This window comes from Bombus flavifrons, chromosome 4, assembly GCF_040668555.2.
Source record: "Bombus flavifrons isolate JBK064 chromosome 4, iyBomFlav1_principal, whole genome shotgun sequence".
NCBI classification, from domain to species: domain Eukaryota; kingdom Metazoa; phylum Arthropoda; class Insecta; order Hymenoptera; family Apidae; genus Bombus; species Bombus flavifrons.
Window position 1 is genome coordinate 17,497,902 of NC_138445.1, and position 18,407 is coordinate 17,516,308.

At 41.0% G+C, this 18,407-nt stretch overlaps 2 protein-coding genes across 3 annotated transcripts in view; both read left to right on the forward strand.

The window, feature by feature from the left end:
- Positions 1 to 2,771, forward strand: part of LOC138179208 (cell adhesion molecule 3-like) — a 42,148-nt gene extending 39,377 nt beyond the window's left edge. Inside the window, exon 6 of the mRNA XM_069111768.1 lies at positions 228 to 2,771. Within this exon, the coding sequence (XP_068967869.1) occupies positions 228 to 316 (89 nt within the window). The 3' untranslated portion in view covers positions 317 to 2,771. The remainder of the gene's footprint in view (positions 1 to 227) is intronic.
- A 3,711-nt stretch (positions 2,772 to 6,482) lies between these two features.
- Positions 6,483 to 18,407, forward strand: part of LOC138179207 (choline transporter-like protein 1) — a 55,462-nt gene continuing 43,537 nt past the window's right edge. The window contains exon 1 of one of the 2 annotated variants that reach the window (XM_069111767.1): positions 6,483 to 6,605. The gene's annotated coding sequence lies outside the window, so the exon portion shown is untranslated. Of the gene's footprint in view, positions 6,606 to 13,337; positions 13,687 to 18,407 lie in introns of those variants that run through there. The other variant, XM_069111766.1, reaches the window with a different exon arrangement.

An 18,407-nucleotide genomic window follows, 5' to 3' on the forward strand; every position in this document is an offset into this window, starting at 1 on the left:
AAAATTCATAATACTCTCTGTTCAAACATCGTGGAAAACGTAATCTCAGCCTGGTCGAAACTCCACTTAACCCGTTTCGTACGTCTAAAAGGCAAAATGGAAAATCGGTGGGTACAAATTCATTTATTAGTCCATCGCGTTCCGGGCGAACGATCGTCGCGAGCACGCGACCGATCCAACGAACGCAGAACTTTGAGTGCAGCAGCCTGTGTATTCTCTGTTTTCAGTTCTCGGCTCGTCCAGGTCGGAGATGCGGCTGCCGTCGGCGCGGCTGGTCCTGGGACTGTTCGCGTTCCTTTTGATCGCCATTCGTTAACCGTACCGCATTCAACTACGCGCGCTTTGGAGCTGTTTATATAAATCGACGTGCTTGTAAGAAAGTCCAGGCCGCTTTGTGTCGCGCGATGGTCGTCCTCCGGCGACGCACGTGCCGCGTCACACCCTTTTCTGGACCACGGTGAGAGAGAAAGGAAGAGGAACGCGGCCGAAGATCGAAGGAAAACGAGACGAAACGACGAGTTATTAGGAAGTTTCGAGATGCTGGATAAGTCGGTTGGTTCGAGCTGAAAGAACGAAGGAGCAGCGAGAAAGGCAAAGCAGAGGAGGCAATGGACAGGGGAAATTCGCCGGTGAATCGCGGAGAACTGGATACAGCTGTATCGCGGCATCTTAATTTTCTCTACGATGATGGCGATCGACGAACCGACTTCTCGTGAAAACAGGTACATCCGTGATCGGCCAAAAATCGGAGAAGAAACGGGCAACGTCCGAGGAATATTTTATTATTAGACACTATGTATTTGCTTTCTCTTTGGCAGAAATCGTGTGTTCGCAATGTGTAGTACACCATTTACGGTGGCATCGTTTCCAAGACGAAAATGACAGTTTTCTTTTTCATACTTTTATAAAGCCCGACAATGGACTAAACTCGTAGCGTATATATATACATGTATATATATATATATATATATATATATATATATATATATATATATACACATGTATATTCTATATAATATATATATGTGTGTGTGTGTATAATCTGTCTCTATATCCGTCTCTCACTGCCATTATTCATTGCCTCTAATTCTCTTCTTCTTTTAACTCTGTCTTTCCACCCGTGCGTCGATTTCAATTTTGAAGGAAACGAAGCGGTTCCATCACATCACGCGATTCACCTAAACGAGCAAGAAGAACGAAACAAAATATGGAAATGCGTAAGAAACAGTGAGCGAGTAGATGTACCTGATGAATCGGATATTCGACGAGTCACTTTGCGCTGCTACTGTTATCGCGTCTAATATTCTTGTAATCGAGGACGATGAACGAAACCGAAGAAAAAAGATGGTGCTGTTGCGCCACAACGTTCTTCCCGCGCGAATTGTCCGCCGTCGTGAAAAGCTCTCGTGCGGGGAAAATAGGCGGCAACGGAGGAAACAAAAGGGCAGGACGAAAGAGGAGAAAAAATAAAGAAAAAAAAAAAAGCCAAACAAACGAGGAAGAAAAGAACATTGGTGAAAGAAAAGTTTATCCGTTTACGGTTGGAAAAGAGAAAAAATTTGGTCGTTTGTTATCCCTACGCTTTTCTGTTCTATCCGCGTGCACACCGTGTAATTCCATCGGCAGAAGGTTATTACGTATTCGGTTTATTAAATTAATAGCCATTTACCGTTCGATTTAATGCGTTTCCCTCCGATACATTTGTCAACCGCGTGTGACACGCCTTCGTACGTAACGAACAACAAAAGCGATTTACACAGTCACGTTCTGTTTACAATGAATATCGAGCTTACTGTTCTCCCCCGTCTGCTTCCGGTTTGGAACGTTGTTTCCTGTTGCTCACGCCGGTGTATCGTTCGCCTCGAATCGGTACGCGCACAAATTCCACGTCTTGCGACTCGCGTCGCTCGAACGATTATTTATTTATTTTTTTATTTGTCGTTTCGCGATAACGGACGAAGCATGACGATCGAGCAAGAAAGAATTAGGGAGAAAAGACGAAAAAAGGAAAAGAAAAGAAAGAAGCGATACGAAGAATATCGTATATATATGTATATGTATATGTATATTATGTATTAACGAGCGATGTGTGCTAGTATTAGTTACGAATTATCGATTAAGGATCGCAACGACTGAATAATACTCTACATGATTTTCTAATTGTAATAAGTATTTTTGAAACCGTCATCGTTTCTACGTAGCTAACGCGAGCGAGCGTTCGATAGGGAACGTGTTTCATTCGGAGAATTAGCCAAAGAGAACAAATAAAAACGAATAGACGAGGACGAAGAAACGAGAAGGAGAGAAAAAAAACGCACGAGAGCGGTGTAATTGATATTTTCGAACGAGATATTATGCGTCTAATAGAAAGAAGAAAGAATAAAATAAGTGTAAAGTGTCAGAGAGAGAGAGAGCGAGAGAGAGAAAGAGAGAGAGAGAGAGAGAGAGAATCTCGCGTGCACGCAGCATAGTTTCACGATTCTTTGTGTAATAGAGACGATGTTAGCGGAATTTTTGCCAATTTTTTGGTATCGATGCTCGTTATGTTCCTCAGCTTGTCACGATACGAAAGAATATTTATGATAATAATAACGATATGACCACAACATCGTATTTCATTTCATTTCATTTCGTTCAAAAGCTCACCGTCGTTATCTTTCTTCCTCGCTGTTACTTTTCATTTTACCATCTATCGTCTTTAATTCGTATCATTACGAAACACTATGTAAGAAGAACACAAAAAGGATATCGAAATACAGAGTGATATCGTACTCCTGTTAAAAATATAAATCCTACTCCCTTTCGCTGTTCGACTTTTCGCAAGAAATCGGTCGTCCCTTTAAAAATCGCAGCGAGGGGACACCTTGTGAGAGAGGGGGGGTAAAAAGGAAAAGTAGCTTACTCAGAGTCTCTCAATACCACTTAACCTCCTTTTTTAAATCCCTGTTTTATTCGCCACGATATAACGTAATTCCTAATGGCCGTTCATGAAAATTCAGCATAAAACGGACCAAATATTCCAGCGCACGAATTATCCACGGCTTTACGTATTAGTACGGATAAGGGGCAATTTCGAGAAGCGATTTTTGTTCATCAACGATATCCGTGTTCCTGCCATTAAAACAACCCTTTAACGAATCAGTCGATTTTTCACCAAAGTCGATCCGAACGCTACCGGTTAACAAACATTATTTTATCAAACGCTCGCCGATCGAATCGTGTTTCGCTGGCATTATTACTCCATTTGTTTCCGCGTCACAGGCAATAATGCTGATGAAATAATTCAATTACCCGTTTTGCATGCGATACGATCATCATGGCGGTGCGCGTGCAACACGGCCCCGCTCTACTCCTAACTTTCACCCCTATTAATCTTCGAAGATGCGCTATTCACCACCGACTAATCCGTTTATTCTTTTAAATCCGAAATCCGATATCTCGTTCGAAAGGCCACGCTCTGCCGCGTCACGCTTTTACTTACACGAGAGGCTTAAACGCTTGTTGTGTTTTGTACTTTTGTCTTTTTTTTTTTTTCGATCGTCCGCCTCCCTCAAAAACCAACGCTGGATGATATTCGTTCTGTCTATTGGAGGATTCGTATTTTTCTTTTTATTTTTTTTTGGTTTCCTTTTTCTTTTTTTCTTTTGAAAAACGAAGGAGATGAGCGATCGTCGACAGATCACGGATTTCTGTTTCTCTCTTTACGAATAGAATCAAAGAAACGGAATCTACAGGGAAATTTTCATACTTATTTAGAATACCGGCGCCACCTGTTAGATATCTTGCGTATTTAATGATTCGCTTTGATTCATACGCATGATCTGTCCGTTCCTCTAATCCTACGTATTATCCTACGTATTATCCTAAATCTCAACGTCACACAGGTTAATTCGGTCTAAAATGTTGAACGCGAAACTGTCGATAACAACGAGTCTTCTAAAATTAAATTAATTTCAAACGTAGAAAGCTAACGGGACAAGCGTCGATCCTTCCAATAAATAGAATGTTCTGTTTTGAATTATTAGCAATCTCCTCAGAAACTTTAAGCATTTTTCTGTTCTTTCTGATCGAGTTTCCATGAAGTACGAATTTCCTATTGATTCGGATGTTTACAGTTTCAAGAAGTTCACCCACCACCGAGGTAAATATCGGCGTGTATTTAGTTCGATGAAACTAAAGATATTTCAACTCTTGTTTTTGGTATCGTATTGACTCGTGGAAGTTACGCAAGACGAATATTGTCCCACTCTGCGGAACTTTGCCGGCGATAAACAACTTTTTAACGATAAAAACTATCCGCGGATAATTTATAGAAAGGAAACGAATTAGACATCTCCCGCGTTACTACGATTCGTCCAATTTCAACGAGTGGATCTTATAATATTTCAATGAAATGCAAAAAGATGAAACGAACATTTTTGTCCGTCTAGACGTCTAGTACACACTGTACTGTTCGAGAACTACAAATTAATTTTTAGCAAACCTAGAAATAATTTACAATACTCGGTCAAAACTTTAAGTACTGATTCGTCGTTTCTGATATTTTTGGCATTTTTTTAACCATCGAAACACATCTATACGGTCGACTTTATCTTGATTTCAATTAGCATTTCTTGACGGGCATAATCGCCACTGGTATACATTCGTATTCGCGATAAACGATCGTGCGATATTGTGGCATGCGTTTGAAACTACATATGTAGCAATCAATGGATGAATAAACAGTATTCAAAGTTTCTCGTTCAGTAGCTGTAACGCAAAATCTATTCGATAATTGCTATCGGGATGTATTGTAATATGCACGGTATTTGTTTCGAAATAAAAATGGATTCTGGATATCTATCTTCGACAACGTCAATTTTCCCATTTTGTCGGGGATTACATTTTTTCATTTACTAACGTATCTGTCCCGTTCGAAAGATTAATAAAGAAAAGTGTTAACACCTCTATGCTTTGAAAAATATGTATGGCTCTCTTTCATTAAATCAACGTTAAATCGTTTTCCTGTTTAATTCGTGGAGGGAAATTGTACAAAATATATTTAAGCAGTTTATAGATTCCAATTTATAAAACATCGAAAGATCCAGACGTCTATATTTCGCTACATTCAGCAAATAAGTAACGGTAACGACGTTTCCTCGATATATGTTTTATAAATATAATTCGTTGAACGACCATTTTCTTGCGGTAACTCTAACTCGAACATTAAAAGATTTCAATATTTTACCTAAAAGAAACAGAAATAGTCACGAACCTCCCAGTACTCGAAACATTCCGTAACTTGAAAACCATTCAAACCCATATAAAACCCAGGATATCAAGAAAACAAACTTTCGATTAGAACGACATATATTTTCTCGTCTCTTTCGAATTCTCTATTTCCTCTCGTTTCACCACGAAACAGTATACCATACAGCGACCACGGACATTATTCGCATAGCATTGTATTTATCGTAACATCGACACGCTAATTAATCCGGACCAGTTGTATTTTTCATATCGTTTAGTCATACTTTCGTACGAATAGAAAAGTTACAACTTACCGTGACAATAAAATGTAAGATCTGATAAAAAAAAGAAAAAGCTTAAACGAAAAATAAAGATACGTAAACAAGGTATACCCGTAGCTGAAATTCCCAGACATTCAAGTTCCAAGATATAAATCCACTCGTCTTGTTCGATTAAACTCTATTTCCGTTTGGTCAATGTATCCGCGACCGAAGCGAAGGTAATATCCTAATCGGTTGGCCACGGCACGCAACTAATCAAACGTATTTTTAGTTGTTCCGCCAGACGTTCCGATTTTATAATCAAATTAACCGTTAATGGAACATATCATCGAGCGCGTACGAGTCGATGGGAATTGGCGAGCACATAATACAGGTCCATGCGCCCGTTGCCTAAAGGGCAATCGATGCTATTTCTCTGTATACGTGACGTTATATGTACACGCCAACGCACTATAGCCAACAAGCAAACCAGAGACTATCTGTATGTAGAGAGAAACACGCGCGCATATACACACGGATAGTCGCAAGCTTCGGTTGCCTGGAGACGGGAAACACGGTGGGCGGAGGAGCACGGCGAAAGACAGAAATTGGGCTACAGTCATGGTTCCATTTGGACGGCACGCGGATTACGCGCAGGAAGTTTTCATCGTGCCTCGATGATTAACAACGCGATATTTATCGAGATTCCGTGCTTTGTATCTCTTTTGTTTTCTATCGCTCGTCAAGAATGATACAGCCCGTATATACGAGCGGCGATGCGTTCTTCTCCCGATTGAACCGTGTAGTGCGTCATAACCTCTGCGTATTCGCGAATTTTCGCGTCGAATCCACGCAAATCGTTCGACGACCACGTATATCGATGTACACGTAGAGCGATTGGCAACGTACCCCGTCGTGAGTTAAATTTTCTTCGTAACGTATAGGCGATTGAATAGAGGTCTAATTGGCGGTGGTATTTATGACAGACTCGTGAGGCAGGTGCTTGTGGACTTGTCGGAGAATTGGTGGCGATTTTTGTCGTGCAAACGATAGCCGTGACTGGCCGTATCGGATATGCTTCTTTTTTATTTGCACGCGTCACGTGGACAATTTCGGGTGAGCTGTGTCTGCTGTGTCTCATCTGCAACAGCTGTGTAGTCACTGCGAAACGCGTTTCGCTCTTTGCTTCCTTCTTCATTCTCCGTACTTTTATTTCTACTTCATTTTTTGTTTCGTTTTATCCTCGCTACCTTCCAATATCTGGACTCATGCAAGTATTTTCCAACACTCGTAGATGTCTTTTACGAATATATTATTACGAGCGTATAACAAGTATCGAATACGTTTTATTAATAGAACGAACAATCGACCGTTTAAATTGTCTCGTGTCTTCTACGAAATATGTACTCGTACCAAATTGCTCGTAACTCGTACGTAGGTAGGTTTTTAGATTCGTTTCAAGTTGTAGCGATGTAATCGTGGTGGTCGTATGTCATTACGGCGCTAAATGAAATATCAGAATGTTTTATACGACGCGTGCGATATGGTTATAAAAGTTTTGTACGGTTAGTATTCAAATACTTTCGTGAGTCAGTGTATCATTATCTGCATACGTGCTTATCTACGAGTTACGCAGTATAGTCCGTTACGATACACGAGGTTTGTCGTCAATTTCTCCGTAATGCGGGCTAGTTCCTTTCGTAATTATGATTGTAGTATTTATTATTGATATTATCATAACGCGGGGCTGCATATTGCAACCGTGTGTCGACCGCGTTCAGGACACGGGATTATTTTCGATAATTATTTAACTTGTCCTCGTACAACGTACAACGCCGCTGCTTCACGATACTCCAGAATGGCGTGCAAAAGTAAAATTTTTATTTTAATAAAAATTATCATTCGCAACGAAAATTGTTGGCCACGCGCCGTTATCATTTGTTCGATGGTTTAATTTCGACTTGGTGGTGCGTTTGATAGAAATTGTATTCGAATTGCGATCTTTTCGAATAATAACGCTTTGTTACGGATGAGGTTACGATCGAGCGTTTTCATTGGTTCGTAAATTTCGACGACTATTATTTGACCGATATCGATTATATTAGGAGGCGTTTGTATTTTACATTTCCACGTAGGGATCGTTTCACCGTCCGTGGGAAAAAATCGCATGCGTGATTAGATGCGGTGAAAAAGTATCCCTTTCCAAGTAGATGCGCATAAACGACCACAAAACGATTTGGCCACGGTCCAGTCAAATCGGTGACACGCCGTATATTATTGGCGACGCACATGGACTCGAAAATTTGCGTACGAGATTTTTGAACTGTTGCCTAACAACCATGGACACGATATCGATGAAAAGTCAAAATTCCGGTGAAAGAAATCCGACTATTTTTGTCGGTGCGTGTCAATTTTTAGAAAACCTATATATCGTAGACACAGACGCTCTTCACTGTCGCGTTAAATACGTAACCGGCGATCACGAAATAAAAGCGAAAAAGAATGTAAAAAATTCGGCATCAAAAATTTACGTTGTATAATTTCGTACAACTTTTGTTGGCAATATCGAATCTTTCAACCGGAAGCGTAGAAATTTCGTTAAACGCAAACTTCGAAGACATCGCTTGCGCGGCTGGTAACGCTAATACTTGCGAACTATCCAAGCAGAAATACGTAATGAGACTACATGTCAATGGATGGCACCACCGATGTATAAACTTGAGCAGCAGCCTCGTACACTCCCGAGGCGTGTGACGCTCCTGCCAACGTAGCATACAGCCGCGCTGTATTGCTTACTTTGCTTAAAAACGTTATCGTGCATTATGCGCCTCCGATACCATGCACGAGATATTTCCACGTATCGACTAATTCGTCAGGGGAACGATTCAAAAATAATCTGTCGCTTGTTATCGTGAAATATTGACCCCGCCTCATTATTGATTCAGTCCCGTCAAACACACATGCTGACAAAACATTCGTGCTCTATTTTCATGGTTTGTTGTTACGTGTATCGTAACGGAGCATGCACCGTTCCCGTATACGTAGTCGATAACTTTTCTGACGTATCGGTAATCTTTGTCGAAACGAATAATTCGCGTAGTCGAGCGAAAGCGTGAGGTATACGCGAGTATATCGCGTATGTAGATACTAGAGCGCAGATAAAAAGGTGAATCAATAAATGCGTCTGGCTGGTTCGTGTTCAATTTTTCAAACGTCCAGCCTTGCCGTGAGCTTCGCATTGTTATTCCACGGGACGAGTCCTCTTCGTAAATCGGACTCGATGGATTTATCATTCTAATTTTAATTCCACGGCGATGTTTACTTTCGCGAATATTTATAATGCGTATCAAATCCTCCCATATGTTATATTTTCTGGTTATATCCATTTCCATCGCCCAAGGAACCGTTGCATTATGTATTCCGTATCGCTGCTCCAATGTCACGGACCGTCGATGTAACGACAAACTATCGATGTTCCCGTTTCGTACGTCGGAGGTCGCTGGATTCACTGTGACTATTCCTGCATGTGTGTTCGAATGCACGCGTATTTGGCTGCGATACCGCATAGAAATGACGCGTGCTCTCGGTAGCAAGGATGACGAACGACGTTTGAGATTTAAAACTTTCGTATATCTTGCTTCCCAAGTAAGAGAAAAGACACAGCAAAGTACTCGAACGTTTCTTATGGATATATCGTGCGCGGGTATGCAAAACGCTTTGGAAATTAACGCTACAACGAGACAGAATTGTCACAGTTGGAACGCGTACGAGAAGAATCGGTTGGATCGATGCTATCGTGAAAATAAATTACCAGATTCATGGTCTACGTTCAGCCAGCAAGATCGTTGTATGTGAATATGCTCGTACGTATTTCCGGTCCAGTTTCTTTTTTCTTCGGAAGGAAAAAAGCTCGTATAATACTTCGAGAAGTTCCATGTTCGTTCGAGACTTAGCAAATTTGATAGCGATAGTGGCGTCTCGCAACGGTGCTAAGAAAATTTCCTATTTCCGTTTCCTATTTCTATCGCGATACGTGTAAGATCGGTACGTTACGGTTGACGAGTGCATGTTACCAGAAGCACCGCCATGTTACAGTCCTACTACCGAGAACTAAATTTCCCTACGGAATGATATTTTTTCGTGACAAGTAACTTCTCTATTTGCTCGACATAATTTTCGCAGATCGCCTGGCCACTGGCCAGGATATGTGTGGGCGAGTCGCGGTTTAATCGAAAATTTATATTTAGCTTGAAAATTAGATTAAAAATTTTTGTTTCGCAAACTGTGTCATCGGATTAATTACTCCGCATGCCACGATACTATTTCGCGGTGAAAAATACATACGTTTCGACTTCTCCGTTCATCGAGATTCATGTTGCAACGTGAATCATCGACAAAAATTCGTAAAACCAACGCCAATATCAACAAGTAGTAACGTACGTAAGGCTTCTTTCGTGTAAAATCGATGCAGATAATTATACTATACGGCCACGTGCACGCAATATGGTTGCGTTCGGAGAAATATCTCTTTCGTTTTAGCGAAATCTTGTTATAGACGTTCGGTTGCATAATTTTATGTAATTCGTCACGCATCAAGGAAGCGTGGATAGGACGATAGTGTTCTGTTAATCGACAACACCGTCCCTCCGACATTGCGTGCGTAACAGTGTGTCCTGTCCATGGATAAAAAATTCAACGCGTGAAGATCATTCGGTGCTTAACTGATTCGTGTAAACGAGACACTCATCAGAAATCAATAAGCTTCCTGATAGCGTATAATTTCTTCGTTGCAAAGATACTGACGGAACATGAAAGATACCGAGGCATTCGAAGACGTAAGAGAAACCAATTATTTTACGATATATACAGGGTGGTTGGTAACTGGTGGTACAAGCGGAAAGGGGGTGATTCTACGCGAAAAAAGAAGTCGAAAATATAGAATAAAAATTTAAAAATTTAAAACGTAGTTATAACGTACCGCACGCGTACCGAGCGAAAATTCAAAGTCGATTTTCTCGAAAACAAAGCCTCGAACGAAAAATTGTTATTCTATATTTTCGACTTCTTTTTTCGCGTAGAATCACCCCCTTTCCGCTTGTACCACCAGTTACCAACCACCCTGTATATACACTAGCACCGACGAACTATCTGCATACTTTGGTCGATTTGTAGCAGCATATAAATGTTAGTAGAAGATATAAATTAATGAAAAGCTAATGGCTAAGAGCAATATTTATTGCTTTATAAAGGCATCGAATAATAAACTCTAGATATTTGTTTAAACATCAACCGACTCTACTTATCAACACACAGTTTTTACTTGCGACTCTGTAATCAAATTATATATTATCGAAAATAAGCAAATATCTCGATGCTTTCGAGCGGTACTGTACGCGTAGCGTAACAACTTTGTAAATACAACGTCGTATTTGATTAATTAAAACAATCGTGTTCCATGTACGTTTCAAGTATTATATTACCACATTATGCATTTTCTCGTGTACACCGAGACAGGTTAGTTTTAATTGAACGAGATATTTATGCATCGAAAAAAAGAACACTATGAAAAAGCAAACTAAATCGCACTCCGGTTTCCGTTCCCATAAACTTTGTCGCTAGATCACCCTGGCGCTAAATAAAATATAGCGACATATTTTTACGTTCAAATTGGAAACAATATATAACGCGCCCCGTCATCGTTCCAGGAAATATCTTGCCGAAAAATTGTTAAGAGAGAGTTATTCGGCGTTGATATTTCCGAGAATTTCCTGGCTCCAACAACGCTCAATCTCCTTAATTATTAAACGGATATACACGCGTATATAAAGAAAACCATGGTCTATCCGATACTCGACGGATAGAGGGAATAGTTTGAATTTGAATATCTGGTTTGAAGAATAACAAGAGGAAGCCCATCGAAAGCCAGCAGGTACATTATCTAATAACCGCACTCGTCGAATCGACGAATTTCTCATCCGCAGTTTGCAACGACAAACACAATGGCGGTGGAGAACAACGGTGTCTGGGATCGCTCTAGAATTAATTCAATGCAAGTGGAATGAAAAGGAGGGATTGAAAACGAAGAAAACCTCGAGGGCCGTAGAAAGACATCGTTAATTTCTTCGGAAGCAAGATGCAGAGATATCTCGTCGGTGAAGCATCTTTTTCAATTTGGCGAAACGCTGAGCTTGTTCTATCGCCTCTCGAGGATGAAGTGGTACCGAATTATATAGGCTAGACGTTATTCGCCTGGCGTTCGTCCCCTGGCTATAAGTTTTTCTTGGGACCGTGTCTATTTCGCAGACACGGGTCGGCTAAAGTGCACCCGCGCGTCATCCATGCGATTTTTTAAAAGTTCCTTCGTCCAGCGGTTGTATAATTAAAATAGACCGTGCCTCGAACAAAGCAGAATTTTTAACGAGTTATTTTTACGAGATAACTCCGACTCCCACTCGCTTTCAACCAGACAGCGGCAAACTTCTCTTTAATGCATTATTTCACGGTTCGAATGTATAAATTACGCGAAAGCGGATTCGGCGATACGAAACGCCGCTGCTTTCTTAATTAACAGGCTACAAAGAAACGATCGTAAATTGAAACGAAAGAGCGTAATACAGACAAATGTTTAACAGAGCGTGAACCGAACAAAAATTCCGGTTACATATTTTGCTGGCAGATAGCTTTTTTTTTTTGTACGCTGCACCAAAATAGCGAAACATATTTATATCAATTTGTGCCAGAGCGAATGTGTTTCCCCTTTCTAGATATAATCTACGCAGTTCGTGGCGTGCCACGGTGGCTGCAATGCAATGCTGCTATGCAATCCTTATTACACGACGTACTAATGCCAGTGAAAGTATTTCACGCGAAGACAGTTATTTCCAGCGTGTTTATTTCCCGTGGAAACGTTACTTATTTCATTCCGTGTTTATTATCGTTGTTCTTTCATATCAAGCAACCTATCTATTCTCTCGGAATATAGTACGGAAAAATTGCACGAGGGCATCTCTGCTAATCGAATACGTATGTACGTACTTCTTTCGAAATCGCACGATATTCAATACATTTCGTGCGATATATCGTTGGCACAAACACCTTTATCGGAAGAAATTACACTCGTAATTATCAACAACGCTACCGCGAAACGATTGCACAGCGACCAATATCGTTTTTTCATCGATCTCGTCCGCTGCCACTCGTCCATTTTGAAAATCTATCTATCCAATTTTTAGAAAACTTATCGAAATCCATGTTCTCGATTTCAACGCAACATCCATCGAAATATTTTCGAAAATTCGTATATTGTACGATACTAACTATCGAGAAATGAATATTCCTATTTATACACTCGCCGCTGTAGATACACCAGAAATATAATATCGTACTTGAAACAAGCTTGTTCGACTCTCGAATTATTCGCCATATTGGAGTACTTCAACCGCAGACGCAACAACTTGATAAATTTATTTATCGATATGTAATACCTATATCTTCTTCAACGATTTATCCATCGTCTAAAATCGTTCGCCGTGTTGCAACCATCCTACGGAACGCAACAAACGCGGATACCCAATTTCTCCGAAAGGAAAACACAAGGAAAACGCGTGTTCCGTTGCAATGTCTTACAGAGGAGATTGGCCTAATAATTACGCGTTGGCGAACCCACTGAAGGTAGAAGATAGAAGATGCACGAACATAGGCCAGAGTAACGAAGGAAAGGCAGCGTGGCGGCAAGCAGAGAAACGAAGAGCGAGTTCGTGTACAGTGTACGTGACGACGAATACAGCGAACTGTCGAGCAGAAAAGGAGGGATACCCGCACAGAGTATCGTTAACCGGTATACACAAGATTACGTTCTCCAGCGTGCAAAAGCGGCGAGGCACGAGTTAGTATCGCGAGCGAACTCGGTCGACACGCAAGTCGCGTCCTCGCGTTCCGCGAATCGTACGAATCGTTGGACGTCGATCGTCGCGAGCGGGAAAACCTACATGGAACGGTTCAAAGAGTCGCGACGTCCACACTGATACCGGCGTTTCTATTTCTGTGTTCCGTGTGGCTGGTCTATCGGAGCGACCAAGTGCAGGCTACGTAGCGTTTCGAACGAAAGGCGTAAAGAGCGTGTTGCGCGCAACGTGTGAGAGAAAGAGGGGGGTTCGGCCCCGTTAATCGACAGGAATCTAGGTGTAACGGAAGAAAGGTACGTGGTGTTCGGCGCAGTTTCCAGCGAACTCGTTACCGACGAGTTTCTGCATCGGCTGGAGAATCTTCCGCGAGTTGGCAAAGTTTCTCGGTTCGACGATGTTAATCGCGGTGATACGAAGTAACGCGCGACTGAGAGACACCGCGACACAGGTCCAGCGACGTTTGCACGTCCGTTGCGAGTTGTTTTCTCGATCGTCAGAACGAGAAGAAACGGTATCTCGTGCGGTGATCTCGTTCTACGGTTATCCGGATCGAGTTCGACGAAAGTCGTCGATTTTCTTTCATCGCAGACCCCGAGTACCAACTTCGCGCTGGCTGCCTCTCTTTCGCTAATTTCCTTCGACACGAGTTTCTCTGTGTACGAGTTTATTGACAGATCACGCGCTGCTTCTGGTTCTTGCACCGTTCTTTTTTCTTCTTCTCGTTTTTTTCCATCTTTTTTCTCGGTGAGACCCAGGTGTTATCTTCAAATTGAACTGCGCGATCTTCGTAGACGATAAACCACTTTGCGAAGAATATCGACAGGCATGCTGGATTTCCACGCTCCTTTGTTTGTGCCGGATACAGCCTGCTATCTCGATCGACGTTGTTTATCGGTGAGAAAAGTTCACACGTGCTTTTGCACACGTGCGATTCTCCGCTGAATTCCATCGGTCGATCGCGAATACCTACTACTAGATCTACTCTTTTGTGGAAACTCGGCTTGAACCGTTTAATCGAGAATATCGTTCGATTACCCGGTAGAACGTGGTCTCGTCGGTGCACCGGCGACGTCCTTGAACGAAGGAAGCTACGAATTATGATCGCGACGAGATTTACGATTGCCAGAGGTCGGTTCAGCGGCACTCTACGAGAATCATCCTGCAGTATGGCAGCCTCGATCTGGTGTAAGAACGTTGACACGCCGTGTTGGTGACTCATGACGCTTATTTTTACCGTGTCTGGCCTCTTTGTGGTTTCGCTCGTGAACACCGACTCGGGTCAACTGCATAGGAATTGTTAATCCCTCGCAACACCGTTCAAGCTTTGCTTTGACAGGAGTTTTCGACGATAAAAAATACTTGTTCCACGTACGTACGCTGTAATTAGGTATTCGGTACTAAATCCAACGTGTCGCAGTTTCAACTTAGCTGCTACTAACCTAATTTGCATCTTGTATAATTGTCGCGCGATGTTTCCTCGTAGAGATTCCCTCTAAGTAACGCGCGATGAAACAAGATTCTGAGAAGAACGAACGATTCATCGATCGACGTCACCGGAAAACCTTCGCGGATAATCGTTGTCTACTTCTTTAGCTTCGTTCGCTCCTTGCGTCGATTCGACACGTACGATAAATGTGGCAAACCGGAGCGAGCTACGCGTCGCTTTATTTCCGTATGGTACGAACGATTTTATTTCTGGAAATAGAGAAATTTCATTTTTCTATCTGTCGTAAAAGAATTTCGAAACTTATCTCGTTTCGTTGTGTCGATAGTCTGCCACTGTAAAATTCGTATCGACTTCTTGTATATTTTCGAACGAATAAAAATGTACTGTTATTAACAGCGCGTAATATCGTTCTGCCTAGAATTTTCTCTGTTTACTCGAACCGATAAACGATCAACGATCGAAAGTGAAAGAGAACTCTTCCGTCTCTTACTTTTGTCTCACAGAGGTTCGTGATTTATCAAGTTTCGGATTTCCATAAAATTCATCGAAAGATTTCCATCGGCAAATATCTAATTTACCGGTTCGATCAGGAAATAATCCACTTACGACTACGATATACGTACGTCGACCGATCGAAATTCGCGTTTCGCTTGCTGAATCGCGAACCGCGCAGCACCCGCACCGTCTCCGATGAACTCGCGTCCAGTTTTATCGATATTACCTACGAAATAGGAAGAAAGCAGATTCTGTGCAGGAAGGGCGCGCTGTTTCTGGTGCGTCGACAACTTTTGCCGGCCAATTGAGCTGACATGAAAGCCAAGAGGAGAAATTGCAGCCGCGGGTCAACGAATCGTCCACTTGCACGAACACACAAAGGAACGATCCGAGCCACACACGGTTCACTGCCTTTTCTCTTTTTCGTCCCGCTGTCCGTCCGTCGTTCTTCGTTTTTCGTTCTTTCTGGTCGCTCCTCAACGTTTTCCTCGTTGTGTTCTTCCTCGTAACTCGTAACACGTTATTCCCTGCTTTTCGCGAAGTCAATTGTTTCCGTTGCCTCCTTCTCCTTCTCCTTCTCCTTCTCCTTCTCCTTCTCCTTCTCTTTCTCCTTCTCTTTCTCGCGATAGAGACCAAACGACTTCGGGGTAGTTCCGTTTACGATCGATTGCGTGCAATCAAATGGCCTCGTAAACAGTATTACCTGACGCGACGGATGCTTCAATTTGACGGGACGACGTTTAACGACGGAAAAAGTATTGTTTTACCGATCCTGTTACTCCCTTTCTTTCGCTTCGTTTTCTTTTGCATTCACGAGAGAACGTGTACACGCGATCGTGATGGATAAAGTTATTTTTTATAGATTACATCGACGGCGGAACCGTTTTAGCTTCTGCAGAGTAGAGTGCTTGGTAAACGATCGGCTGAATTATTAAACGATACAGCGTTAACGACGCGACGATGGAAAACCATGTAAGATGAAAAGTTTGCCGAGTTAACGTAGTGTAGATCGTTGTATTCTGTTTCAACGCGAAGATCGCAATACACAGAAACGTCGATAAGTACGTCTGTTTTGATCTTTTGAATCGTGTATTTGTTGCGCATGTTTCTTGTATTTCAAGGAAATACAAAGCAATTATTGGTATTAATCTGTGCGATTTTCCCTTTTAATCTCGTATTGAAAAAACGTTTCAAACATTAGAGGCACTTGTGTTCGTCGAAACGATAACGATATTGAAACGCGAAAAGTTCAAGGACTGTAAAGTTAAACGTATCATTATGTATTATTTGGTTGATTGGAAAGTTTTTGTTCGGACATTTCTGTTCTCTGCGAAGAAAGGAATCGATCGTTTTGGTTTATTAATTAATCCCTGGTATAAAATTCACTGTTACCTGGCGATTCGTTTATTCTCCGTGGAATTGTTCCTTTTTGTTATTAAAATATTCGTCGTGCTGCTGCAGCTTCGACATTTTTCCCGTCGAAAAGATTTTATAAAGATCTAAACGAGTTACCGATCTTCTAAGAAAGCCTGTGAAAATTGCCACCGTTGCAAATTTTATTACCGGCAACTCGTACAAAATCCAACGGCCGAGGCACACTTTGCTATAAGACGATTTATCGATACAATTTATAACAACAGATAATTCCTCCGGCACTGCTACGCGATCTTTTTACAGCTTTCGTTCCGATATTTAAAATATACATGTAAACGTAGCGTTTCAGATGTACGTACTTTATCGTCGAACATTTTATCGATCAAATTTTCAACAAGAGATATATTATATATCTTTTTCTAGAAACATTACGTCGTTTACCTCGATGTATATTTTCAATATATTGGTTAAAATATGCATATATTTGAATTAGGTATTTACAATTTATGGAAATTATGCAAAAATATGCGAAATTTTCGAATTATACGTATTACGTAATATTTTCCGTTTACTAATAGATCCTTTCGATTATATCCTGATAATTCGGCTCGGCTGGGGAAAATTAACTCGCGGAATTACAAACTGTACCTTCTGTTTCACATATTCGATCGTTTTGATTTAGGAAAAATCTATATTTGGCTGGTATTTTAATAAAATCGTGTTATGCTAGAAAATATTCCAATTTTTTGTTTTTATTCATTCTTGTTCTTTGTTTTATTTTCTTCCGATTACTGGAGATATAGGTACAATGTATGATATTTCTGTTGGAAATATCAGAGTATCAGATATCCTACTGTTTGAATTTCCATCCGTGCAATAATTAAACGTTATAGGACCGAGAATGAAAGATTGGAACGATATATCGAAAGAAACTTACAACACCAAATATGGATTTCGTTTTGTATTTCCAACGCTCGTAGTTTTTAATCTCATAATTTATCGACGTTGGTAAACATCAGCTATCTCATTAGGTGTAATTCTGTGGTTCCACGTCAAATGCAAATACAGTGTTTTCAATCCTGATCTGCAAGTATGCCGCCGATTGTTTTATTAAAATATTAACGTGGATAGCGTGGAAAATAAATTTTGTTAAAAATTCAAGAAACAGTCCAGCTTGAAAGTAGGAAGATAAAAAGAAGCTCCATTTAACCTAATAAATATTCTACTATAGTATACTATACTAGTATTCCTTCAGTTCACTATCTTGGCAAAAGAAATGCCACTTAATAACATAAACGATTTGATAATTATACGATTGCGCGGTTTCAAGCGATGAATTTTACCCGTTCAACGTAAGATTGGATCAATTCGTTTTACATAATGCCAAGGTCAACGCCAGCCTCGTATTTATTATTCAACAATCAACGTTCGATAATATCCACTGAAATACTAAATTTAAAGCAAGAAATTTTACCTATCATCTACTTTATTGTTTACATCGAAGCGGAATATCGATACCTTCGTATTTTCTTCTTATAATTAACCCCTTAACCTACAACTACGGCCATAGCCCGTAGTACGATGATCGGGCCAAACGTAAATATTACGGGCATGTAATATAAATATAATATATATGTCGGGTTGGCGTTAGACTTAGAGGCGTGTAACGTATCTTCATTAGGACAAGCCATCGTTGTT